Genomic DNA, 17,752 nt, shown 5'->3' on the forward strand with positions numbered 1-17,752 from the left:
TCCTCCTGTGCCCGGCCTCTCGGCGCGCTTCCGCTCCGCCGGCGGAGGCTCTCCGCTCGCCGCCCGCCCTCTCTATGGTGCCCGCCCCGCACCGCCGGCAGCCTGCGGCAGCACCGGCCCCCGCGCCTACACGCTATGCCGGCTGGCGGGTCCCGGCCGCCCGAGCCGCCGCGGAGCTGAGGTGAGCTGACAGCGGCTTTTCCGCAGGGGGAGGACTAGGGGAAGATGCGATACTTCCCCTGCTGCCGCGCACCGCCGCCGCCTTCTGCTCGTGTCGGCCGCCGCCGGGCGCTCCAGGCGCGGACTAGGGCCGCCGGGCGGGCGGCGGGAAGAAACCGGTGCCGGGTGGGCCGGCCGGGGTGGGCAGGCGGCGGTGCCGCGGCTCCCGGCCCCGGTGCGGAGCCCCCGGAGCGGAGCGCAGACAGGGCTGGGGCCGGAGGCGGCTCGGGAGAGGGCCTCGGGCCGGCGGGCAGCGCTCTGCCGGGCGCCCGTGCAGCGATGTGTGCTCCGTGTGTCGAAGTCCCAGGAGCTACGTATTTAGTTTGAGGTTTGCCTGGGTGTTTCACGGGAGTCTTTGATGTCCGCGTCTGCAGCTAAATAGTCACTCCGGGACTCGGTTGTTTGTACCGCCCTGCCGCTCTCAGCAGGTGCAGGATTCTGCTCCGGCCGATCTCCGGCATCCGTCCTTGCCGGTTTCTCTCTGCTCCGTACCTTGTTGCAATTACGGTTTTAGGTGAAGTCTGTAATTTCCAATAGCAGTGGCGTTGTCCTTTCACCAAGGTCCTCAATGCCTGAACGAGAAGTAACTTAAGATTATCTTCAAAACGTTTCCAAGTTCTGCCAAACTGGAGTTCGTCCTTCGTGCCAAAACCTGTAAGTGGCAGGTGAGTGGCCGCAGTGTGATGGGGGAAGGGAGAGAGAATCCTTCCAAACGCGTTTCCTTGCTCCTTGTCTCATTTGTGCCGAGGCAAGAGACATCTGGCAATTGCAGGGTACACCTGGTCTTCACATTAATGGTTGATAAGTAGACTTTCTGTATTATTTTCTGCAAATTACTTATTTTTTTGTATCTTGTTTCTCTGCTTGTGAAGTGAGAAATTAACACTTTTCTACTTACTAAACAAACTCGTTTTGTTTGGTATATTGTTCAAAAACAAAAATTGAGATAGAACAATAAAGCCACAACTTTCTGGTTTTGGGGGACCTACATGTGGCGTGAGGAGTGGCTGGGGTGAATTTAGAAAAATGCCTTAGCAGATGCAGCAGTCCTTCAACTCTGCAATTTATTTTTAAATACTCAGCTTTTTTACACTGAGTGCTGTAATAGTTTTCCCTGTGCCTTAAGGGAAATAGACAGATTGTTCTGCTGGATGATGATGGGATAGACCTCAATCCATTTTTAAACTGGACTTTATGTTTTAATAGCTTTTTCCCTCTCTTACTAATTAGTCTGATAATTCAGTAATTTGTAGGACTTTTAGAACATCAAGCAGAACTTGATTTTCTTAGAGCAAGTGTCTAGTAATGTCCTAATTCAGCATTCCTTATCAAAGTTTATTGACAGCTATGATCACAGAAAAGTTAGGTATAGTTTTAAGCTTAATTAATGAATTTTGGAAGTTTTTGTTGTCAGTTGGATGACTCAGGAGTGTTAGGGTCATCTTTGAATGGGCTGTTCAGATCAACTGAGATTATTCAAAGGAGTGTTTGCTAATAAAAACCAAATGACAAAATGCCCTGACAAGTCTTCATACACTAGAAATTATACACTGTTCTTCATGACTTTATTTATTTTAGCTTAGTGCTTGCCTGGATTGAACCACAGGTCTCTATGGGCTAAACTCATGGTTTGGTTTTTTTTCCCCCTGATAGAACTGCTAAATATATGCTGAATCTTTCATGCATAAAGGACTCCCTCTTTATGACCTGGTCATTATCTTTGACAAACTGATGAAATCATAGGAAAATTGTAAGGTTTTTTTTTTATTTAGAAATTACAGTGTAGAAAATAGTTTAATACATTGAAGTGTGTCACAGGAACATTTGAACAGTTATTTTTACATTGTGGTTAAATATGGAGGTTTTCTAGTTTAATCCAGCTATCACCACATGCAAATATTTGAATTTACAGTCTTACCTCAAAAAGCCTTATGTCTTTGTAATTTATGTGCATTGTTAAGTGTTCTGGAATTGTTTTCTCCTAATTATTGTTTCCTGAAATAAAGCAGAGGAAATCAAAAGGGTTACCTGTTCGATTGGATTCCAGACTATGTTTGAACCAAAAGAGCTCATTAGTTGCATGGGTCAAAAGGATAGTAAAGAGATTGGATTTTATTTTCAATGGTTCTAAATACCTTTTGCATTTACCTTTATTTGGCCCTATTTAAAGCTTATTTTTCAAGTTAATATTATAGCATTAGTCTTTTAGTATTATTTTGCCATGTTATAACCACTTAGCCATCGTAAATATTGGCAATCATTTCTAAGTAAGGGTGAAAATTGTGGAAGTACCTGAATCTTGATCTCAGTTTTTCAAACTCTTATGCCCATGCTTCATTTTAAGTACAAATTTGGCAGAATTTCTATCTTCCACAAAAAGAAGCTGATGATTATTTCAATGGAAAATTACATGATGGTACTTTTTCCATGTCCTCCTAGTGGGTACTTATCATAGAGTCTCCTCTAAAGACTTAGAATACAGATTAAGTTTGAAAGGTTTACATGTTACCAAATACCACCTGTAATGTGACTTTTAGAAAAAGCTTTCAACAGAAATGAAAGAAGCTCTTACAATAGAGCTATTAAGCCTCTTTGCTTCAGTAATGTGAAAATAATCTGCTACATGCTTGAGGTGACAGAAATGTCTCTGCTTTGCTGAGATGCAGGATGCTGCAGAATTCTTGTTTTCATTTATTTTATTAAGCAGACTTGAGTAATTTTGTTGTAATGCTTTGATTGGTGACCAAGGAAAATAGGAGTGGTAAGAGATTTTTTTCAAAAGTGCTTTAAGGAAAAGCACTTCATTCAGGAAAAGAGTCTCTAGGAAGAATTATTTTTTTAAAATCTATCAGAGACTAGCCTCATTCTTTTGTCATATTTTTTAGCCATCACTGTCCCCTGCTTCAAGCCCATATATGCACAAAGGAAATCTCCCAAGAGCTGAAGTAGCATTTAATCCTATGCCACAATCTGGTTTGATATCCAGTGAATTTGCAGCCTGTGGCTTGTGTTGGATAGCTTCCTTTCATGAAGTGAAAGTCTTTGCCTTTATAAGGAGGTCAGCAGTTTTGTATTTAGAGCTGTTGTGGTCTATAAACATTAACTTATTGCTTCCTACGTGTCCTCTGTTGACAATTAAAAATTGCTTGACATTTGGATAGGGGACGGTGGCTGGGGAGTGGGGGGAGTTTTGCTGTTTGGCCAAGCTATTAGTAGCAAGGGAAATTAGAATCCAAGGTTCCTTGGATGCTCGCCTGCACCATATGACAATGTAGATTCCAGCCTAGTGCTGAAAACCTGATTAATAGGGAGTTACTGTCCATTAAAACTCTGTTAGATCAATTGTGCAGATCACTGGAGAGTGACTGCCTAGGTACCTATTAAGTGAAACTATCAAGTCAGTTCTCCTTCAAGATACTTTCTGAGCATTAAGTGTGAGGTCATGTATGCTAGGATAAGCTTATTTGAATAAAAAAGTTAAACCACTCCTTTGCTATTTTTCTTATGTAATACTATGCTGTTTCATAGAAAAGTTTTTTCATACCAGGTATAAATTGGCTTTGCAGCCTTACAAACACTGCAGCAAAGTTCATAGCTGACAAAAGAACCATTCAGAACAAAAGTAAACATTTTTTAAATTATCTGATGCCTTGAATTCTGTCCCTGTTGATGCTAACAACTGTGTCCATGTTTTATTTTCCTTCTAATGAACACTAAGCAGTATTTTTGACATTTTCAGTGGAGAGGTTAAGGGTTTTGTAGTGTGAAGATGGTTGCATAAGCTGTGTATTACAACGCATTTTGTCAGGGTCACAAATTTTCTCACTCTGTACTTTGTGTGTACAGAGAATCTCAGTCCCTAGGGCTATCAATCTGGCATCTTTCATCAGCATTAAATTTACTGCACATAATTTTTGTGTGCACGCAAAAAAACAGTACTATTGAACCTTTGTGGGTAGGAGCAGAAACATTCAAATAGATGCTTTTTCTGTTTATTTCTCTCAGAATTTTTCTTTGTTGAATTCTGGTGAGCATGTTCTCCTGACTTAAATTCACTCAGCATGTGTTTGTGTGTCTATCTCATCGTAAGTCTTTATCCAGATGCTTTTGAAATGTTGCCTTGCTCGAGAGCCTGTTGCACCAAAGATTTTTTTTTAACTTGTTTTTTCTTATTAATCTACTTGCAATATAGCTGTGATGTCTTTGAAACTGTCTGGCTAACCGATAAGGAAGGTGTATAAGTGAAAGGCTGCTAGTGCCAGAGATTGCTGCAGACAAATTTTGCTGTGTTGTGTGCTTGTTCTTTAGGAACAGAGTTGCTTAGCACAAGTGTGAAGTTTGTTCCTTTACGCTGCTCCACCTGTCCCATGTGAATTTGCTAATGTGTGACTTTAGAATTTGAGCTTTAGCACTGCTTTTCTCTGTCCATGCCAATTATTTTCTTGGGGTTTTTTGTTTGGAACATTAATGTTGCACTGGAAGGCAAGTTCCGATTAATTCAGAATAACTTTAAAAAGAGAAAGAACATAAAACTAATCATGGTATTCATTTTATGTTGGTAAAATGAGCATGTTAGGAAGATTTTTAAGTTCACTTGATGAATATGTTACTGAAATTATATGGAAATTCATAATGTACATTTTGGAGGTTCTTTCTCAATGGTTATAACTTGGAATTTTGTGTGCTTTTAGCCTCTGAGTGCATAGTGATCTTATCACTTCAGACCAACATTTCATCTGGACATGGATCACAGTTCACGTGTTCACTCTGTTTTTCCAGTTCTACAGTCGACCCAGTTTGGCAAAATAAACAAATGGGGGTGCATCTTGTCCTGAAATTACATGTTTATCAGTTGTTCAGTAATATTTTGGCATTTTCACTGACTCATGTCTTTATTTTATAAAGTGATGTACACCATGCAGAGTTTACACATTTGATCCTAGGAAGATTTGATTTTAGCAAGAGTTGGCATATAAAATTACTCTTTATTCAGTGTTGTTTTGGGAGCTGCTTACCTGGCTTTTTCTCCTGGCTTTTTCTCCTGGAAGACTATTGAAGTCTATGTTACTACTGAAATAAACATCATTAACACAAAGAGAAATAACAGTTATTCAGTTTCTCTATGGGCTTTTAAACTTCTTCTGTCATGGAATCACTGAAACAATCTCACTTTGGGTTTTAAGTGAAATTAGTTTTTACCACCTTACAGTATTGAGTTTTCTTTATTTTTTGTGATAGTGGGGATTTTGTAATGGAAAGATCTTTTTTTAATGGAAACTACTTAAAGTGACCTTGATCATAATTTTTTGAAAAGCTGATCTGAAACAAATTAGATCTCTGTTTACAGGCTCAAGTATTGCAAGCATTCAAATTCCATAAGGAGAAACTGGTAACTGTGTGCTTCAGAAAACCTCTCTAAGATCTATTAGTCAAAAATACGTGTAAATTGTAGAGACAGCTCATATAGCCAGTATCTGTTTACACAATTGGAGCTGAAATGAATTTACCATAATGACTTCCTGTTGGAATGGGGAAAATTGAAACAGCACTCTAGGCTAAATTCACCACTGGGTTTCAGTAGTTGCAGCTTCATTAACTTCAGTCAAGTTACACCAGTGAATAATTTTTTGGGGGTTGTGATTTGTTTAACATAGGTCTCTTACAGTTCATACATGATTAAGTTTTTGCTCATGCATTTAAGAGCCAAAAAAAGAAAGAAGAAAAAAGACCAGATTAAATGTATTGTACCTCCTTACAATCCTCGTATTAAATATTTATTTCATAATCTCTCATTTTATTATTCTTTGCCACATTCCTGTTAAATATATCAGTACTTTTTGGTTAAGAAATGCAATACAGATGATGTAACATTTTGACAGGAAGTTCATGGAGGAGGTTCAGAGCAAAGAAGGGATTTGATCTCATTCATTTGTATCTGACTTTGAATAATGTAGAAACTAGACTATCCTTGTTTTTGGAATTAAAAGGTAAATAGATGCAAGATTTTAGTAGAGCTGCTGGGTATTCTGATTTGCTAATGATGGCAATTATTGAAGCTCTAACAATTAGCTCTCTTCTTAATTAACCTTCTGGTTGGACCTGCAGGCTTGATAACAGAGGGACTGCAAGTATGTAATACTTATGGACAAGAATTGTTTCATAACTTTTATGGACAGTTCTCCATTCTACTTGTGGTTGTTTCTGGCCTTGATATGATTGAGGATCTTACTGAATATTTTTATTACACTAACTTTCTGTGTGTGAGAGCTATAAAACTTGTTGGTCCCTCATCAATATAAAAAAGTACGTAATTCAGTCTCACTATGAAATGTAATTCTCAGAAAGTCTTGAACATTCTTCTTTTTTCAGCTGGGCAACTTTCAGATAATTGCCTCATTCTTCTTACGATTTCAAGAGATTTGTTCTGTCATTTCTGCTTTTTCATATATGTTGAAAATTGTTACCCAAGATCATGAGAGATTTTATATCATATGTTTTTTAGCAACCTCTTATGAGATGGTAGGATCCAGCAGCTTCTTCAGGTCCTCGGAAACTAAAGATTTGGATAAGAGTGAGTTGAGCTGATTAATTCTCATAAATACAGTCTGTGGATTTGCAGGACTTTTTTTTCTTTTTTTTTCTTGTAAGGAAAAAGTACCTGTCCTAGAAAAGATGCATAAATTTGTCTAATAGGAAATTTTTCTTTTTTGTTATGCTTTGTAATCAAACTTGTGCACATGTTCTGAAGTGTAACAAAAATCAGAGAGTTCTCCAATTAGAATGAAAATTTTAAAATCAAAAAGGGCAAATTACTACTTTTCAGAAGGCTTAAAAGGAGGTTCATGCATCCCAAGGCAAGACCAGTTACTCATAGGTTATTCCTGAACAACATTTGTCTAGACTAGTTTATAAAAGAGCTGCAATGATGAGATTCTCCATTCTCCTAAAGCAGTCTGGTTTACTGTCTTTTCTACCATATCTCTACCCAAGATATGTTCTGGTGTTTTGTTGCAGAGAAGAATAAAAAAATTGAACACATCAAATTGTGAGGTTCCTTTTTGTTCTTGTAACATTTAGTCAAATTTGTTCTAGTGAAGCTTGAAATCCAAAACTTTTCAAACACTTGGGGGACTCATCATTGTGTACTTTGAGTGCTGACAAAGAGGTTCTTTGTGTGAAATTTTTGAGGGAACTGTCATATGTTCTACTAAAAGCTACTATTTGTTTCCAGACAAACCTCTTGTATTTGGCTACATGACTGAAACATATTTTTTAAGTGATGTTAAATGTGGAATAGTAGATTCCTGGCAGTATGTTTATCATTGTTTATTAAAACTGTGAATAAGCAGTATGACTAGGAAGCTTAGAAGTTGAAAATAGCATGTGAAGCTTCCTCTTTAAACCTCACTATTCCTGCTGTTTATAGATGTGAAGCTCATTGTGCCTTTAAATGCCGCTGCTGCTTGAGAAATGTCACTTCAGTGTCAGAAAGTACAAAACCACCAAAGTGTTCACGCTCAGACATTTTTGTAAATTCAATGAAATGAGTATCTGATATCTGAATACTTCTTGAAGGAAAGCAGACCTCATGCATTTGAAAAAGTAGACCTCTTAATCTGTGTATCTGACACAGAAGAAGAAAGCACGTAGAAAGATATTTTTGCCCCAGTACTTTTTTTTTCAAAGTTAGGCAGGGCGTACTGAGCAGCAGGAGGATATTAATGAGATTTTCTTATGGTGAGGCTGCCCAGTAAGTGGATTGTACATTAGTCTATCTTTTGAAGTGAGAAGCTTCCACTGAGTCCATGCTATAAGACAGCACAACAGCATGGGGGTGTGCTTTTCTGCAGAGGTGTCAGGTTGAATAATGGAAGTATACATATGAATATCTTTATTTCCCTTCCTTTAGAAACAGTAGTGTTACGACTACTATGTTTCACATAAAACACAATGCAGAGCAGAATTCTGTTAGATGGAATTGGTCTGGCTTTGTGAGATGAAATGAATTGCAACATGAATTGCCTATCACCTTTGTCTTCTCTGTTTCTTTCTGTAGAAAATTCTGTGATGGTCAAGCACATCTTCACCAATTTATACTTTTCTTGGTTGTGGTGAGGCAAGGGCACTCTGGTGATAATTTTCTAGGCTTCTGTAGGTATATCTTGGCTTCCACATTAGATGAAGAAATAAACTGTTGTAGAGAAGTTGCATTTGCACTTCGCTAAATAAAGTGTTTATTAGCTCCTGTAACAGCACAGTAGACATTGTCCTTTTTCTTGCAAGCTAATGAACTCGTAATGCTATGTTGTATGTAGTTTTTGCATAGTGTCATGTAGACACTGGGTCATTTAGAATTTCCCCCCCATCCCTGAATCTTCGTGTTCGTATTAAATATAAATGTTCATAAAATGGGATAAATCTTTTTCCTTCTATGCGGATGTTAATGGGCAGTAAGAAGAATTTCCAGTATATGTTTTGATTGTCTATGGCCATGATAGTTTTCACATTGGTTTTTATTAACTTGGAGAAGATTATTTATCGATATGAAAAGAGATACATCACAAGAGAATATTCAAATGATAGTATCTTCACACCAGCTATCAGAAAGATCATCAGATTTATTCTTAAGAAATATATGGATTAGGTTTAGTTATTTTTAAATTTTAGTATTTATGCAGTTTTCCTCTTTTTGTTCTAATGGTAGAAGCACCAACTCTGTAAACATAATGATTTCCTGGAATCAATTTTGGTATTTTTTTCTCTCTAGGACTTGAAAAGTTGCTTGTATTTAAGTAAAAAAGTATGTGTGGGAGAAGATACTAAAACCCCTGCAAGAATATAGAAAACCAAATTACTTTAATAATAGTTAGTGCCTATTTTTTACCTGTGCTTAAACCTGAGACTTGCTGGATTTCTTCTTTATAATGATGGGGATTCCACAACATCTCCAGACAGCCTGTTTGTTGTTTACACAGTGACCTTGTTTAGACTGAATTGCTATTGCCAGATGTAGTGCTGACCTTTCCTTTCTAAAACTCTTCTTTTGCTGGGATCCAGGTTCTCTTGTGTACATCTTGTTCTGTGTGTACGGTGCACAGAACAGTCCCCATGGTTGTAATTGATAAGTGCCTGGTAGAACATAATGAATTCTCTTGCGCATGTAACACTTGCTGTATTATATCTCAGGAGAAAAAGAAAGCTTGGACTCATGGTCAGTTTTCAGTCCAGTTTCTCTTTGAGATGCTTTTCATAATAACAAAATGACTGGTTAATCCCTATTTCGGATAGATGTGTGTATTTATTCCAGGAGTTTAGGGATATTCTGTTTGTGTTAGTGAATTTTATGTCATTCCTTTTGGAGCACTTATTGCTACAATTAATTTTGAATTAAATCCTCAAAAATGCTTATAACTGCTTCTAGCTGCAGACTATATGCTGCTATCGTGGTTTATCATCAAAGTTAATGAAAATATTGCATAGAAGCACCACTGGGAACCAATTTGAAATGACCATTCATTTTGAATAGAGCAGCATTTGTGATATAGTGGGGAAGCTGACTTTCAAAGAATTAAAATATTTAAATCTCTTTAATTAACACAGGAAAATTAAATGGCATGAGAATGAGAGAGGGAAAATAGTGTCTTTGACAAAGCTATATGAAACCAATCAAATGGAATTAAAAAAACAGTTTGATGTAAACTTTTGAATGTTAGAAAAAACAATGTTATGATCTGGATTGTTCTGTAAGATACATCCAAGATCAGTAAATGAAATACTACACTGTACCTTCAGTAAACATTCACAGAGCCTACCAGCTATTCAGGATAAAGGAGCTGAGTTAGTATGGAAGTTTAAGTTTAAGGGGCCTGGTGGTGTTTGTAGTTTTGTTCTGCTTTGTTTCTAATGCCCTCTTCAAATTTTATCCACGCCAGGTCAGGAATTATCTCACTTCTTACTACCTTCTTTTTTTTTTTTTTTCCCCAAACAGCTATATTTAAGGTTATATTTCCATAGTAAAGATGGATGGAAAAAAGCGAGCAAGTGAAAAAGTTGTCAAAATTATATTAAGTTGTATGAAGTACATGAAAGGGAACACTAATGAGTATGGGCCTTTTAAAACTGGAGCTGACCTAAATTGCAAGCGAGGGCCGTTTAATATAATATACATACTGTTTGTCCTAAAGTAAACAAACATACAAGTAATTTCTTCAATACAGACTTAGTTTTTTTGCCACTTGACAAATATTTTCCATTTTATTTTTCATTTGTGCTATAATCACCATGATTATATGTGCCAATTGTGTGAATCTGTGTGGCAACTGAAGCACTTTTATTCATCAGTACCTTTTAACAAAGGTCAGCACAGTTCTACTCAGTGTTAGCTATTATTTCAGTTTTGGGCAACCAGTGAAGGGAGGAAAGATGGTCCTATCAAGAAACAAACATTTTCTTCTTAACATGTTGTTTGTTTTGCAATTCATTTCAGTGAAATAAATTCAGTAAATACAGGAACCCATGTGAATGGTCTTCTAAATAGCATTTAAATCTAAAGAGATTTTAATTTCATTTTTGTTTATAAATAAGTGTTTCTACTTTTGTTTTTAGACAGAGCTAAAGTTAATTCTCACAGGATTTAGATTGACTTTGATACCTGCCTAGTGCCTTGGTAGACTCAAAAGGAATTGCAAATAGCAGCATTGAAATCAAGAAGGTAAAAAATTTCATCTGAGTGGGAGGGGAAATACTTGTAAAAGATCAAGGGCAGGAGTGTTCTAAATTCCTTGAACTAGCTCTTTTTGGGTTTTCATCCTCTAAGGAGCCTTAAGGATTGTAGAAATGAATAGATTTTCAGGGCTACTTCTATTTGGAGAAATACTGAGTTTTAAGCAATAAACCAAGAAATGTTCTGCTTTCCAGCTTCTCAGCTGTCATTTTAGCCATATGTTCAAAGGAAGTGAGTTAACATTTTCCATCAGAATGTTAGCTTCATCTACAGCAAATATCACTTGTCAAAAGCATCTTTTCTCGTTTTTCACAATTAAGTAGGAAACACCTTGTTCAAATGCATTTGTATTTCTCTTCCCCTTTGCTGTCTGTTGGAAAAATAAACTGTTTTCTATAGGTGGAAGCAAGACAGTGATGGTAGGACATTCTGATTTTTTTATTATTACTATTATTATCATTGGGTTTGGGCAATTTACTTCAACCTCTTTTGATGCACTATTTGATCTATGAGCTGGGGAAAGCAGCAGTAGTTATTATTTCATGTGGCATGAAGACTAAAAAGTGAACTTTTCAAATATAATACTGTGTTTGGGATTATTTTTTTAGTGCTTTAGAACAGGTACCAATAAATCAACCTAACTGTAGTATGAGTGTCTAATAATATCTAGTTCTGATTCTTTCTGCTCTGATTGAAGTTCTGTCCTCCTATTAACCTTTAATTTTGTGTTTAACTCTCTTAGAGAGAAAATGGTTTGATTAAGGAGCATCCTTCTAGTGAGTGTGTCTTTCTGGTGCTCAAGGAAAATCAATTATCATATAATGTGGCTGCCAAAGGAAAACACAACTTTCATCTCTATGTACAATGCATAATTCTTCTATACCAAGATAGAATATTTCCATCAGAAGGGACCTATAGTTAGTACCTTGTCCTGAGCAACTCAGGGCTGACCAAGTGTGTTGCAAAGAGCATTGTCCAAATGCCTCTTGGACAGGCTTGGGACATTGGCCACCTCTCTAGGAAGCCTGTTGCAGTGTTTGACCACACCCTTAGTAAAGAAATACTTCCTGATGTCCAGTCTAACCTTCCTTGCTGCTGCTTATGTTTTAGGGTAGGCAGTAATTTTTGTTAGACTGGTATGGCTGGAAGTGGTTAGCCAGTTCTTCAGGTTGGAAGCAGAGATGGAGTTGCCCTGGGTGGTGCTGGCTTTTGCTTTTGTGTTGCCCAGTTGGTGGTGGCTTGTTGCCCTCTATATGCTTCTGTGGAACTCCTCACCATCTATTTAACCAGGCCTGTACTTTGTGTGGTTGTCTGTGAGCACGTTGTTGGAGACAGTGTCAAAAGCCAGGCACAGTAAATCGCATCCTTTATTCCCCCTAATTCTGCTAAGCAAGTCAGCTAGTTTTGTAGAACCACAACTTATCCATCATAAGTCCATGTTGACTGCACTTGATGACCACCTTATCCTTCAGATGTTTGAAAATGCCTCAACTTGCTGTTAATATCTTCTGAGGACTGAGGTGAGGCAGAGCAGCCTATAGCCCCCTAAATCCTTTTTCTTGTGCCTAAGATAGGAGTGATGTTTTCTTTTTCTTTTCTTTTCTTTTTTTTCCTCCGTCTTTTTAGCAACTATGAAGTTTATGAAGGAATGATTTGGGTAAAATCTCTTTAGTAATCTTTGTCAGAAATATGTTTCTATGTATGAAGGAAAGCCTGCTTATTCTTCCAATTTTTTTTCCATTTTCTCACAACTTTAATTCTTCTAGCAAGTAAAATGAAAGACTATCTTGCAAACTTCCCAAGTGTGTGTTTTGTTTACTCAACTTGTGTATACAAAGAGTTAAGAAAGCCTGGAGAAAACAGGTATCCTAAAATGTACTTTCATTTAAGGGAAAGTATAGGAAGCTGCTGTAAGCTCTTCTATAATACAAGAGTGCTTGCTGTTTCTTGGCTTCACTGTTAAAAACGTGAGCTAAATCTAGTCAGATGGACAAAATGGAGCTGTATTTCGGGTATATGGTTGCTAAATTAAAGAGCAGTATTGCCCTGCTTCTAAAGGCTAAAGATAGGAACTGATACAACAGTGGTCCTGTAACATGTAGGTCTTCTGGTAAGTTACTCTTTCTTTGTTATCATGAATGTGTCCAATTGCGGCATTGATTGGAGTTGCACCTTCACAAATAGGGAAAATTGACTCCTGCTGAGAGTAGGTGGGGGTTTTGGTTTTTTATCAACAAACCATCTGCTTCTGTGTATACTGAACACATGTTGAATGTTTTCTTGAAAATAATGTAACAATTGAGGCAATAAACAAGTTCTACTTCCATCTAACTCTGATAACACAGTTAATCTACCTGCAAGTTTGATCTGATACCATCACTGATAGAATTAAAAGTTGTTTACTTTTATTCCTCCCAGGTTTATTTTTATTATTTTTATTTCAGGCAAACTGTGATCTTATTTGACAAGAATGCTTTTGTTTTAGCCATAGATTTAAAGGGTTGGGGGGAAGGGAGATGTGAGGTAGCGTCTGTTTATCTTTTTGTTTTTCTCATTACCTCAGCTGTAACAACAGAAGCACTGTTGTAAAGAACAGCTGTGCTTTTGCTCAGGTAGCTATAATTTATCCAATTATAATTGGATAAAAATATAACTTCATAGGGTTTTTTGTATGTAAATATCCCCCGTGCTAAGACTTTAAGTAGGTCAGTGAATGAAAGAAATTCCCCATACTTTTAAGGTGTATCACTTGGCTGATGTGAGTCTTTAGTGGCTGGCACTGGCTGACATAATTTATCTGTTATGCTATACATATTGTAAATGCTTCATTCCATTTTATATTTCAGGTCAAAAAATATCTGGAGGGAGATTAAGTGGTTCAACAAGTAACGCTCTAATGGATGACAGAGACTTTCCACCAAATGATCTGCAAATAGACTCAAAGGACAGTCTTCCTGCTAACTATAGGGTAGAAAGTTTGGCATCTCGTTTGATTCCTTCAGCTGATGAAAATGAAAATCAACTTGATAGTGATGGGAATGAAGTTCTGATCAGTAGTAACACTGCTATGGGACGACAGGATAAAGGTGAACAGGATAACATCAATAATAATGAAAATATGGACAGTGGAGACTGGATCCCAAGCTGTAAAGAAAGTGAGACTGAGAGAAGATCTGTAAATGTCCATATGGACCCTCAGCTGGAGGAAAAGCCTATTACAGAAAAACAGCCAGGTGGAAAAAGAAGTCCAAGAAGCAAAAGAAACTCCAATAAAAAATCTAAAGGTACTTAATTTAAAATATTTTTGTTCTGTTTATTTCAGAAGTAACACTGTAGTTTAAATCTGTGAGCTGATAAGAAATATATTTTAGGTGTTGTACTAATTACTTTTAGCATTTCACTAAAGGCTTGGTGGGTTTTGGTTTGTTTTACTGTTTTTCTTTCCAGAACTGCTATTAGTCTTCAATCAAACTACATGTTTTCACCTTCTGTATTTTAAACAGTGGCTATGTAGCAAATGTAACACATCAAGTAAACAGAAGTAGAGGGAGGTACTCAGTGTCAGTATGGAAACTGGGCTGGCGTCCAAATCAGAATGGACAGAAATTCTGGCATTACAGTTTTGCTCATTTGAGTATCATGGTCAAGTGCAACATTTTGGTGCCTTGATCCCATATCAACATTTGAAATCTTGTTCTGAGTACCAAATATCTTGATCTTGCCCAGTTGTTGTAAAATTTACTTACATTTTTCAAAGCTTACCAGATAGGCCAAGGTTGTTTGTTTTGGGTAACAAACTGTTTAAAAATATGTTCCTACCAATTTTTGATGTTACTTTTTCTTTAGATATTTTGGATGTGAATTGGATAAGGAAAATGTAATGTTTATTGCATATTCTTATTTGAAATCCTTCTTCCCTTTTTGAAGGAGTAGGATTTAGTGTAACAGAATGTGTTATATTAGGTTTTTGCATACATTCTAAAGCTTATGTGTCATAGTGCTGTATATATTAATTAAAATCAGTATGTTTCATGCACAGGTTTCTTTGAAAGAGCTGATTCATCTGTGCTTTTCTCCATGCATTTTAAACTAAATTATTTTAAAATATAACTTTCCTCTTAAATGGCAAGTATTTTCGTGACCTAATTGGAAAACTGGTTATTATTTTAAGGGATAATAGAATAGGTAAAAACAGGAAAAGAGGGAAGCCTTGCATGCCATATCTTGTACAAATAGACAAAATCTGAAAAGAAAAATTATATTTTCTGGTACAGATAAGAGTTTTCTGAAATCTCTCATTACAGGGAGAATGTTTTCTGAATAACTTTCTTCAGCACTTAATAAGCAGATATATTTCACCTGTAGATTTAAGTTTTAATAACATAATACAATAATTAAAATTAGATTGGCAGAAGTAATTGAGAACCAGTCATCTGTATCATAGGACTAACAAAAAACAAGTTGATGAAGAGTTGACATAGGTATGTAAAGCACAAGAAGAGGAAGAAGAGGAAAAAACTCATGTAAACACTGGAAGTTAAACTTGGCTCATATTCTTTCTCCATTATTTTGTATTCTTGTTGAATTAACTGGTACAGAAATACAGTAAAATGAGCTGTCCACAGTTGATTGACAATTTAAGACAAAAATCAGAATCCTGAAAATACAGAACATTCCATGGACTAGTCTGGCAATGTAGAAGACAACACAAGAAAACATCCTGTCTGCAAAACTCTTTAGTTTTGTTGAATTCTTTAGAATAAACTCTTGTTACTTTATTAGTAAAGAACCTTGATTGTTAGAGAGGAAGATCAAAATACAAAATTACATTATATCTCCCATTGTTTATGGGCTAATATTATGGGCTAATATACATTTAGTAATTTTTTTCTATAACTCTCATGTAATGTTTCTTCTGTTTTCACAAAATGCAGTTGACTGTGTCACAATTTCTTGATGATGCAAATGTCTTTATTTTAGTGGTGATTTTCCATTTAATTTCCAGTACCAGCTATTTTAAATTATTCCTGAATATCTCACTACATCCTCTACATAAAGGTCCAAACTTGCATTCTTCTCTTTATACCAACTCAGAGATAAGGAGAGAGTAATCAAGCTAGAGTGGAAGATTCCTGAGTGGGTGATAGCAGAGTACCCACAAGCAAGCTGGAATATCAAACTAAATACTTGCATGGCATGTATTGTTGTGAATTTTATAAAAAATTATTTTAAACTGTTGAGAAATCATGGATAAGTTACTTTGACTCATAACTAAGAAAGAGATTTATGAATCTTTTTCCCCATAAGCACACCTGTTATGATTGCTGTTAAATGTTGCTATTCTAGAAAAGATGAAATTTGACTTCAAAAGCACATTGTTCATATTCCTCTTCTTGCTAGTGACTAAAGCAATTTATGTGGAAAATTACATTTTAGTCATTTTTGTTTACTTGTGACTTGCTCAGCAGAATATTGGTGATCATTACAGAAGGCAATCTTCGGCTCCAAACATGTTTTTACTTTAGAAGAAAGAGCAAGTACTCGCACTTTCAATATGGCTGAAACTCTCTAAATAGTTGTTCGTGAAGAATAAACAGTTGTAAGTTGGATTATTATCTGTCTGTATATCCTTGGGATCTGTTGAAGCTAAAATTATTGTAGCTTCTCCTATCAGTAGACTGGAATGCAAGTTTAACTGTCTTCTGGTTCAATATTCTTCCTGTCAGAGGCCAACAGAGGATTTGTAGGTGAGAGTACAAGGCAAACGCAAGTTCTGCTCTCCATCTGCAGCAATCTCAGGACTTCCCCAAGTGGAAATTGATAGACTGTAATACTTTAGAGTGAATTTGTCACCTGACTTACAGTTGCTTTTTGCATCCATTTCAGTATCCTGAAGTAAGCAGTTCCAGGATTTAATCTATTTGTTGTTTGAAGAAGCATCTCCTTTTAGCCCTCTTGATGCTGTGGGAAATTGAGAGGGGATGGACAAGTCTATAGCTCCTAGATCCCAATTTTTTCTCATACTCTTTTTGTATACTCATCATAGTTTTGAATGTACTATGATGGTATCTGGTTAGGGAGGATTGATGACCAAAGAACACATGTACATTTTAACTGAAGAATTTAAACTTTGGTGATTATTCATAATGTTATTCCTTGTAAAGAGTTGTACTAACTTTAGTGTGGTAGATATAGTGATTCTATAGTTTAATAGTTTAATTCTAATAGTTTAATCTATTCTGATATATTTTTGTAAATATGGACTTCAGATTATCCTTATTCTCTGAAAATAAGTTCATCTTTTTGAAAAGGTCAGTCCTGGCATAACTGAATATTGTCAAATCATTATATGATTCCTTACATCGTATAACATGGTAACCTGCACTCAATTTTTTTTCCCCAAGTTAAATTCTGCAACATATGCTTTTTCTGTAAATTATCCCACTTATTTCTTATAGCAGCTTGAAAGTGGAGGAAGGAAGAAGGTTTTTGGAATGGAATTGGTATTGGAGGAAATAAAATATATGAATATAAGATAGTCAAATTACACGAAAATTCAAGAAATGTTATTTAATTTAGGGTTCTGTACCAAACGAAACAAGGTTTTGAGCTTGCTCATTTGAAGTTATATCTTTACCACCAACACATCTATCTCAAAATCTCTTATTTTAAAAATGAATAGTTTTTAAATACTTGCTGGTCTTTTTTCTTATTTCCTCAGTAGTTCTTGAATGAATCAGTCTGAAACAGCTTTCTGTATTGGGTACCAAAGAATGCTTAAAAAAAGAGATTGCCATATATTTTCTGTAC

General features: G+C 36.4%; 1 protein-coding gene across 2 annotated transcripts in view; it reads left to right on the forward strand.

Annotated features, from left to right (window-relative positions):
* Positions 1-26: 26 nt before the first annotated feature.
* CNST (consortin, connexin sorting protein) overlaps positions 27-17,752 on the forward strand; it is a 49,260-nt gene continuing 31,534 nt past the window's right edge. The window contains exons 1-2 of one of the 2 annotated variants that reach the window (XM_021550460.2): positions 27-181; positions 13,789-14,226. In XM_021550460.2, the coding sequence (XP_021406135.2) occupies positions 13,839-14,226 (388 nt within the window). In that variant the 5' untranslated portion in view covers positions 27-181; positions 13,789-13,838. Of the gene's footprint in view, positions 182-775; positions 885-13,788; positions 14,227-17,752 lie in introns of those variants that run through there. The other variant, XM_077782042.1, reaches the window with a different exon arrangement.

Source organism: Lonchura striata, chromosome 3 (genome assembly GCF_046129695.1).
Source record: "Lonchura striata isolate bLonStr1 chromosome 3, bLonStr1.mat, whole genome shotgun sequence".
Classification (NCBI taxonomy): Eukaryota; Metazoa; Chordata; class Aves; order Passeriformes; family Estrildidae; genus Lonchura; species Lonchura striata.